This window comes from Colletotrichum graminicola, assembly GCF_000149035.1.
Source record: "Colletotrichum graminicola M1.001 genomic scaffold supercont1.20, whole genome shotgun sequence".
Taxonomy (NCBI): domain Eukaryota; kingdom Fungi; phylum Ascomycota; class Sordariomycetes; order Glomerellales; family Glomerellaceae; genus Colletotrichum; species Colletotrichum graminicola.
This window is the reverse complement of record NW_007361024.1, coordinates 539,030-549,000: the sequence shown is the minus strand read 5'-3', so window position 1 is coordinate 549,000 and position 9,971 is coordinate 539,030. Positions and strand designations below refer to the sequence as shown.

The 9,971-nt window shown below is 54.4% G+C and overlaps 2 protein-coding genes across 2 annotated transcripts; both read left to right on the top strand.

Moving 5' to 3' along the window:
* Positions 1 to 1,129: 1,129 nt before the first annotated feature.
* On the top strand, positions 1,130 to 3,520 carry GLRG_05847 (fungal specific transcription factor domain-containing protein; the record flags this gene model as incomplete). Its single annotated transcript, XM_008096532.1, has 1 exon — positions 1,130 to 3,520. The coding sequence occupies one exon, from the start codon at positions 1,130 to 1,132 to the stop codon at positions 3,518 to 3,520; it is 2,391 nt and encodes a 796-aa protein (XP_008094723.1).
* A 2,125-nt stretch (positions 3,521 to 5,645) lies between these two features.
* On the top strand, positions 5,646 to 7,174 carry GLRG_05846 (serine carboxypeptidase S28; the record flags this gene model as incomplete). The annotated part of the gene is made up of 2 exons (XM_008096531.1): positions 5,646 to 5,940; positions 6,003 to 7,174. The coding sequence occupies 2 exons, from the start codon at positions 5,646 to 5,648 to the stop codon at positions 7,172 to 7,174; spliced, it is 1,467 nt and encodes a 488-aa protein (XP_008094722.1).
* Positions 7,175 to 9,971: the final 2,797 nt, after the last annotated feature.

Here is a 9,971-nt window from a genome sequence, read left to right as displayed (position 1 = left end):
GTCAAATTGGGCCGACAGCACGGCCAGAGCCGATCGACCCTTTCTCACCCTCCCTGCCCCGGCCCTTACACTTTCGCGGGAACGCAAGCTTCAGACCACATCATTGCTTATTGCTCTCTCTGACCGGCTGATATCCGCCCCCGACCACATTGCATTCGTCGTCCTGCTTCCCTCGTCTGCTCGTGTGTTGCATCCTCTCGCCCTGGCACGCGCGCGTCTTTTTTTTATTTTTTACACAACGACTTCGTCGTCAGCACCCTGCAACAGTCTTTATCACCACTGCTCTTACACTGCTCTTACTCTGTGCAAGCTCATCTCCTCAAGCCGCCTACCTGACGAAGATCCGCACGTTCAGCTCCCAGCCACGACATCCTGACCAGTATTGCTTCTTCTTCTTCTTCTTCTTCTTCTTCTTCTTCCTCTTCCTCCTCTTCTTCTTCTCTTCTCTTCTTTTCTTTTTCTTTCATCTTCTTACCGCTGCGACAAGAAAGACATTGGGCAACATCTGCCCGAGAACCGATCACATTCGCTACGGTGAGTGTCGCTCCGATTCTATCCAGTCACCGACCCTCGACGACCAACTTTCCGGCTCACTGCAGGCGTCTTGCGTACTACCCGAAGCAAACCCCCTCTGGTTACACAAGCTGTCGATATCCGTTACTTGCGCATCTTTGCTGTCGTACTTTGCTCAGTCTTTTTTACCCCCTCGACCAACCTTTCACGAGCATAGTCATCCTGGCTTCGCACGGTTTTCCAGGAGGGGAGCCCAGTAGTGGTGCAGCGAGTCTGTCCTGTCCAGGCCTCTGTTCTCAATCGTCCGCCACCCCTCACTGGCTTCGCGGGTCTACAACGGGCCCGAACCGTCACGATTTCCTTCCAACTTCGCATCCAGTCTATACTCTCTCCCGCATCGGACTCCGATGACGCGCCGACGGCATCCTCCACCCAGACCACACCGAAAAGGAGGTTTCAAGACATCTTGCAGCCCTCGGAGAGGGCTTCCGTACCCTCGGCGGTAGTAGAGCAACGTTCCGCCGGAGGCAGGTCGTCCATTTCCACCGTGCCCGACGACGATGATGCGAGGCCCGTGGTAAGCGGCGGCTTGGGCGCCAAGAGACCCTCAAGAGCCATGCGGCCTCCAATGAGGTCCAGCATAGCGTGTCTTCGGTGCAGGAAGTCCAAGATCAAATGCGACAACGACAATACAGGATCGCCCTGTGACACGTGCATCAAGGCAGGCCACAAGTGCGAGTTTCCGGATCCCACACCTCTACCAGCTAAGCGAACAGAGCCTCCTACTGTACCGAAACAGGACAAGGACGCCGGCCATGATCGAAAACGGGCGAAGAAACTCGAAGAGGCCACTAATTCTGAAGGACGTACGGGCACCGTTTATGCCCAGGAAGTACTCTCCGCGCCATACTTGACCGTGGATATGTGGCATCAATTGTTGGACATTTACAAGCTGCACTTTGTCACCGAACTTCCTTTTCTACACCTCCCGACGTTGAAGGGTATCATCCACAGCAAGGACACCAGCAAGCCGTCGGCCGAGTCGAATCTCGTCCTGCTAGGCATCTTGGCTCTCACAGCAAGGTTCCAGCCCGGACTGGTCAAATATGTTGCTCACATATCATATGACAAAGTAGCAGGCCCCAAGTCCCGCGGTGCATTGCCCAGGCCGGAGCCCTCCATGGCATCGGAATACTTTGCGAACGCTCTAACCAAAGCATTAGGCAGTCTGGAGTCGGCTTTGACCTCGGCCACTGTTGTTCGAGTCCAGGCCTTTCTTATGCTCGGCTTGTATAAATGGAGCCAACCCAACGGCGGGCTGGCTGCATGGATGTATGTCGGCGTGGCCGTCAGGATGGCTCAGGGCCTGAAACTAGGCTTTGGTGACATACCATTGCGTGGAAAGAAGATTTTGGGTCCCCATCCACGGCCAAACCAGTCGACCGCACACCTTCCGTCGGAGAAGTGGAAGGATCAGGAAATCAGGCGACGCACCATGTTCAGCTGCCTCATACTTGATCGGCTCTTGTCGTGTGGATCCGACCGAGTCTCAATGGTACGATCCGAGGATCTCCAGATCCAGCTGCCTTGCAACGAACACGCCTTTGATCTCGGCCGCGTCGTTTACACCGGATTTCTCCAGCAAGTGGGAAGAGAGATGGAGAGACACATTGATGACAGTGTCCTCAGCCGTTTTGTACAACTGGTCGAATTTTGGGGAGACATTACAAAGTACAGCTTTGCGGGAGGCCGCCATACGGAAACGCTTCCCCCTTGGGACACCAAGTCGAGCTTTTACCAGCTGAACAACAAGGTGGTGGCATTCTTTGCGCACCTACCGGAAGAATTTACCTGGTCCAGTGCCAACTTCTGGAAGCACGACAACAGCATGTACGTGTCCCTTCACATGCTGGGGGCCCTCTGCAAGATTATACTGCACCGTGAATACATACCCTTCCTCGCTATCAAATGCCAAAAGCCAACGGGCCCTCTGGAAGAACCCGTTTTCGATCCCTCCACTGTCCCGGAGCATTTCTGGGAGCGGAGTGCAAAACAAGTCTTCCAGGCAGCGAAGGAGATCATCGACCTGATTTTGACATGTCGGGACAAGCTTCCCCACTCGCCACTCGTCATCTTTGCTATTTGGCAAGCTGCGATTGTCGGCATCTACGCTCGACACTACCCGCACATGGATACCGAGAATCATATGGTCAGCGAAGAGGAAGTCCAAGAACGGGCTTCCGGAATGGTGCCTGAGATGACACAGACGGGAAACACTGGCGTCGCCTTCCAAGCATTGACCAAAGTCGCCCCTCACTTCAACATGGCCTCTAATTACGTGACGTATTTCAAAGACATTGACTGGTATTATACCAAAGTTTTTTCCGACTATACAAACCGAGAGTCGAGGAAAAGCAGCGACGGACGTTTGAGTATCCGGCTGAGTGGGGGCGGCGGCGGCGGGCTCGAAGACTGGCGAGTAAAAATAGACAAGATGACGAGCAATGGCACAATATTGGACGAAGACCGACCGACAGGCTATGAAGGATCCGACGGATCGCGCGCCAGTACGTTGGAAAGGAGCTCCTCTTTGGGCCCCGAATATTCACACTTTGGCGCCGGCGGTCTTGATGGCAGGAGAGATTCTCGACAAGCGTTGTCATTCACCGCCATCAATACCAGTCCGTTTAATCAGCAAGCCGACCCAGGAGGCTTTGTCAGTGGTATGCCCCATCACTCGCCAACACAGAGGTGCCTCCCGACCCCTGAACCCATGGCTAACAGCTTCGCGATCGCGGGCGCCCACACAGAAACCGCCAACATCGAATCGTACGTTGAACAGAACCAGGGCCAAAGATTCGGCACCATGCTCGAGGACATTCAGGAGTTTAGCACCGGGGGGATGGTTTGTGTGCCCCGCATCGGAGACTGGGATAGGCTCAGGCCGCCATTCTACACGCAGATGGCCGACGGCAGCAGCCAGCAGCCAGCAGCCGCAATTTGGTAGCAGCTGCACTTGAACCGAGCGTGTATGGGTGGGCACTGGGGCACAAAAAGTTCAGCACGACTTCAACGCCCGGGTTGCAGTGGTTGCGGACGCGCGTGTTTGGGACAGATTTGCAGACGGTGTTGCGTTTACATGGAGTTTGGTATGAACGCTACAGCTCAGGCTGCCTTTGCCCGTGAGGGAAAGCTGCCGGTCAGATCTAATAATCACAAGGAGAAACTGGTTGAGCAAAAAAAGAAAAAGAAAAAAAAAGAAAGAAAAAAAAAGGCAACAAATGCATTGCGCCGCCTTGATGACTGATACCACGTTCGCTACCCTCCCAAGTCGCGATGGCACACACGTTTGCCACATTGATGACTGATGCCATGTTCCCGCCTCGTTTCGAGCTTGGATACCAAGGCGCTTCGGCAAGCGCTAGCCTGGCACCCCCACGCTTCCTTCACATCGGGGTGGTCTTTCTACTACGTTCGACCCCAATTAGATACACGTGGGCCCCGGCGAAACGGCGGAGTTGTCCTTGGCGATAATGTTTTATTTTACTATTACTGCCATTTCGGGAACACATGTCTCAACAAAGCCCCGACCGGGGCGCACCAGTCGAGCGATTACTGTTCTTGATGTGCAAGCCTAATATTCTGCGTCTTTCTGATTATTTGTTTTTCAAAGGAAAGGGATACTTTACTTTAATAGAAGGTGAGCGCGCGGGCGCGGGGGGGGGGGGGATTCATACGTTTGTCTTCCGGCAAATGGCGATTTCGGATATGTCGCGTCCGGAATCAAATACTCGTCCGCCTAAAAGCCTGCGGCACATTCCGGGCTGAGACTGGGGCAAGCATGGGAAGGGGGGGCTGGTTCAGATGCCGACCGGAAAGAGGTGTGGCGGTCCTCGTCAAGATCCGAGCCGCGGGGTTGGAGCGGGCCGGAAGGCCAAGACAAGAACTCGGGAGAACATGGAAGCTTGAAGAGGCTGGAGTAGTCATCCCATGGACCTTGCGGGACTCCAACCCGGGATTTTTGTTCCTTGTTGTGGGGTAAAAAAAAATACATGGCAGTTTCTCACTCCCGTCCCAAATATAGAAGCCGGAGCCCGGCTCACGCAAGTCAGCCTCAGCTTGGGGAGACCTGGGTAGGATCCAAACCCTGGTTTATAGGGCCCATAGGCTGCAGGCAGCGGCAAACGCTTGCACCGAGCGAGTACAGTCACAGCAATTATTCCTTTGTTAGACACGAGAAGGGTGAAGAAGACGAAAAAGAAAGAAGAAGCAGAGGGAGAGGGAAAGGGAAAGGATACAAGAGCAAGGCCAGCACGGCCAGCCGAGTCAACCATACCCGATATAGACATGCGGGAAGCAAAAGAGCCAATCATTTGTTGTCTTTCCCCAAGTCGCCAGGTCAGGGATTACAGGCAATAAGCTTATGAGCTTATTCGTGCGCATCCCGCGAGAGGACCTTGGTCGGATTTTTGTTTGTGTTCCACGATTCGACCCAGGACCAACGACGCCCTAACGTCCGTCCCATTGACACCCCGCCAGGCGCGTTCGCTGCTGTGGCCGCCGGCTGGGCCATGGCCACCAAATCTTGCTCCCCGTCAATTTTGTCCTTTCTTTGCTTTACTGCCTGCCCACGCCATCATCGCGCTGTGGAGGCGCAAGCGAAACTTGAATCGATGCCAAGAACTGAGAGCTGCGGCGTCGGCAGAGTGATTATGCCGTTAGTTTGTCAGCCCTGAGACCTGCGAGATCGTCATCTTAGAATGAAGGTTTTTCTGGCGGGGTTCTGCCCCTTCGCGCCGTGGTAACTAGCCTGCAATCATTACTTGAGCCAATTTCCTCTCCACGTTCTCTGTGGATAAACGGCCAGTGTAGAGTTGTTGGGAAGAGGAAACGAGATGCTGGATAGTATATGATCGGGACCGTCAGGCCTCTCTGCATATCGCTTTTTGACCAGTAGTTGTCGAACATCTCTAGGCCCGAAATTCCCAGTCTTTTGTAGGACAAGGAAGTCCTTCCTCCTTCTTTTGTAGCACCTTGCCGTCTTTCACTCCAAAATGAAATGGTCTGTCTTTTCCTTTATGGTGGCTCTCGCAGCCACTGCGATAGCTATGCGGACGACTTCCGCCCCCAAGATGCGCAGGAAACTTGATGGCCTAACTTTTGGTGGTCTTGAGCCCCGGGCTCACTCTGGAGACCAGGTCAACCAGGGCACATTTGACCAGTTTCTCGACCACACAAATACTTCCAAGGGCACTTTCAAGCAACGATACTGGTGGAATGCTGAGCACTGGGGCGGCCCGGGTTTCCCTGTTTTCATGGTGAACGGAGGCGAAACCAACGCCGGCAGGCTGACAGGTTATCTGGAGAACGGGACGCTGGCGAGTCTCTATGCTGAGACGCATAAGGGCGCAATTATCCTGATCGAACGTGAGCCAACCCCGGCAACAACGATCTGTCCCGAAGAGTTGTCTCAAAACTGATCTTGATAGACCGATACTATGGCGAATCCTGGCCTTTCAAGACTTCGACAGCGGACACGCTGCAATACCTGGATGTGCCACAGGCCATCCGCGACAACATCCACTTCGCCCAAACTGCTGATCTTCCATTCGACACGAACAAGGGCGCCAACGCGAATACATCACCCTGGGTATTGGTTGGGGGCAGCTACGCCGGTGCGCTTGCCGCGTGGACATCGGTGGTCGCGCCCGGTACATTTGCCGCCTACCATGCCAGCTCCGCCGTCGTCCAGGCCATTGAAGACTTTTGGCAGTTCTTCACTCCCATCGAGCAGGCCATGCCGCAGAACTGCTCGACTGATATCAAGCTAGTAATCCAGCAGGTCGACCGCGTGCTCGATAACGGCACTGCACAGGAGGTCGACGCCATGAAGCAGAAATTCGGTCTCGACACGCTCGCGGACCACGCCGACTTCGCGTGGTACCTGCAGAAGCCCATCATCATGTGGGCCTACGACCCGAGCAAGGTTTTGGAGTTCTGCGACTGGATCGAGACGAGCACCAACGACGGCGAAGTCATCGAGGGCCGCGAGGAGTCGGGCGTCGGCCTGGAGGCTGCGTGGACCGGCTACACGTCGTGGATGCATAAGAGATACAACGAACAGTGTCGGGAGGAGGAGTCTTGCAACCTATATGGCAACGCCGTCGGATACAACACGCCCGATGACCTAGATTGGTCGCGCAGCTGGGTCTGGCAGCTCTGTAACGAGCCCCTAGGTTGGTGGCATACGGGACCATCGTCGTCCAACGGCACCGGGCTTGTGTCTTCATACGTGCATCTCGAACACCGTAAGCGCCAGTGCGACCTACGCTTCCCACAGACCTCTGGCCACAAGCCGGCCATATCGAAGGGGATCACAGTTTCCATGTTCAATGAGTGGACCGGGGGATGGAACGCCTCCTACGAGAACGTCCTATTTATTGACGGCGAATTCGACCCTTGGAAGTCGGCGACCATGAGCTCGGACTACCGTCCTGGCGGCCCGTCTGAGAGTACCGAGAAGGCCCCCCGGCTGGTGGTGGAGGGAGCAACCCACGTTCCGGACTTCCGGCTCAGCAAGCTGAATGCCAAGGTTGTCCAGCAGGAGGTAGAGATCATGGGCAAGTGGATCGAGGCATGGAAGCCGAAGGAGGCGCTGTGAGTAGGTCGATATGGGCACAAAGCAAGCGGTTTGGTTGATACATATGCATCGCGCGGCGTCAAGGCTGGCTGGGGCTTGGTTACTGTGGCTATATTGCGATCTGGGACGGCACGACGTGGTGCATTCTCAAGATGATACCTGTGCATGTGAGATGGGACGACATAAGGCTCAGAGAACAGAACATACCACCAGTGTGTAATTTCTGGTTGATATTGGACTTATCTTTCATGTTTGACCCGAAGCTGAGTAGACGTAAGATCAGTGGTTGGAAAGACACCAATGCCTGTTTTGTTCAAAAAGATACGAACCCGCACCAGTATTGATTTCAAGATGATTGATGTTATTCGGAGAGAAAGACATCTTTAAAACTCAAGAGGCGTCTGAATGATGTCAGTCGTAGTTCATGCAAGTGAGGTGTAGGTTCCGGGGTATTAGGTATAACCCGCCGAACAGGTGCGAAAACAACGGCGGTTGACTACGATAGGTACCTGCCCATACCTTCTTCCCCTCGTCGGGTTCTCCAACTGGCGAGGCTCTCTCGGGCAGGCGCCCCCGAATAAAACCGAAAGGTCGTGCATTCGGTTCTTTCCCGTCTCCAAACGCCTCTCTTCGACCCGGATGCAAAACGACCGACACTGTCAAATCTTGCAACTTGCCGCTTGTCACCAATTTCGATATGGTAGCCCATTTCAATAGTGGGCGGTGGCTTCATGATCACATGGTAGCTCCAAACTTTCTGTCGCGAGTACGCCAGGACGGCGAGGAACAAGAGCGACAACGCTAGCCGGCGAACGCAACAACAACGAGCGTCCCGATTACGGCTGTTGGCGGATGCGGACGACTTCTTATCTACAGTTGGCCTCCTCGACCCCGACAAGCATGAGCGCTCGATTGGCCTCAGCGCCCGCTTTGAACCACCCCAGCTGTTGTCGAGGGCAGAATGATCGTCCTAGACGGCGACTGATAAGCTTATCAACTTGACAAGATCACACTCTGAGGACGGAAGCGCCCCTAGTGTCACGGGAACTTACCTGTATGTGGCCTTATGCAAGGAACAAGTGATACAATCGGTTCGCCCCAGGGTGAGATTGCCGAGCAGCGTTAATCTGGCTGTCACCCGAAGATTACTGTCGATACTTGCCAACCTACTCTCACCTTGCCCCGACTGAGCTTCACCGTCCCCGACGAACCCCACCACATAGGAGACCACGAGAGACGCCGAGGCACGCCGGTAGCCAATTGTCGGACCGGCTACGTCGGCCTCCGAATTGCACAAGACGAGTCTCAACCGAGTCGGTACACAAGACCAGGCCCCCGCAAAAAAGAGCTCAGGAAGAATCGAGCATCAGTACTGCCATTGAAGAACCTGGCAATGGCCTGCATTCGTCGGAAATCGTGAGTGGACGGACACACATGAGATCTTCCGTGGGCTGTTTTGACGCAGAAGTCTACAAGACCGGTGAACAAAGCTACGCCGCACGGCAGCATTAGCAGCCGTAGCAGTACCATGACGGGCGCAAATAATCCTCCGCATCCCAGTAGGCTATGGGTGCCATGCCATGCATAAATCGCGCTTTTTGCTGGTCGACTCACTCGACCTGCCCATTCTCGCCGCATTGGCTTCGACCTTGCAGCATGGCATTGCCATAATCCGCACTTGTGGTAAATCAATTGGATCGGTGCCTGGCCTACCCCGCCCTCGAACTCAGCATTGAGAGCCGAAGGTAAAGCCGCTTTTGCTCTGATGTCCCGGCAGAAGTGGAGATGACGTCGACATACTCTCACCCACGCGCACCATGACCCGTCGTGTGTCGGAAGGATCGGTCATCAGGGTGGGCTGAGGTTCATACAGGCACGTCGTCGTGGAAATGTCGGGAACTTCTTGCCCCCCTCCCTGTTGCCTCGGTATCCCCGCAAGCCCCAGGAAGGTCCGCAGCCAAGAAGAGCCGGGGTGGCAGCCATTGCACCAATCCGGAAGCCCTAACCAGTAGGCAACTTGCTCCTGGATCTTCGGGACAGGAAATAGTGATTCCAAACAGCCTCGATACAGAGGAGGACACGACATGCATGCTTGACCTTTAAGTCTTGCGTCTTTTTGCTCCTCAAAGCGCGGAGAGTTCTACATTCTCGCATCGATTAAGTTCTCGGCATAATGGATACCTCTTCATCTCGACAGGATTTGGAGATGCTTACACAACCAAATACATCTTCCAACCTTCTCCCTTGTTACTCTCACTCCCACGGCTTGCAGTGACCCCGCATTTTTCAATTGATTTTTAATCAGTCCACGGAACCAGTAGGTATTTGATCAGCCAACGAAACAAATGCGTTCTACCCAAGCCATTGAACGAGCTTACCCTTCCCGTGCGGCAGGGCCTAAAAACGGCCGCTTTCAACATTCCAGGAACAACAGCCAGGTCGAATTCGGCAATCCGCATCAAGCTCCAACAATATTAGCGTGGCTCCCCCTTCGGTGGGGCGTGGGATACGCCTCAGATGACGTCCGCGCTGATTTGCTCCGACGCAAACCTCTCCCACTCTGTGTCAAGGATGGAGCTGCCACCCTCCTCTTCTGTCTGCACGTTGTGACAAAAGAAATGGACAGACTGGTACAAGGTCCACAGATCCGGGCTACCTGTAGTGTACTTTCAACGTCAGCTGCCAATTAGTGGCCGCACAACCTGACCTGACCACAGACGCCAGTATCCTGCTTGTACACGTACCCTCTGTCTACCAACATTCCCAATGTGCATCTCAGCTCCATCAAGTCGCTGCACTGTACATGCCGACAACAGCG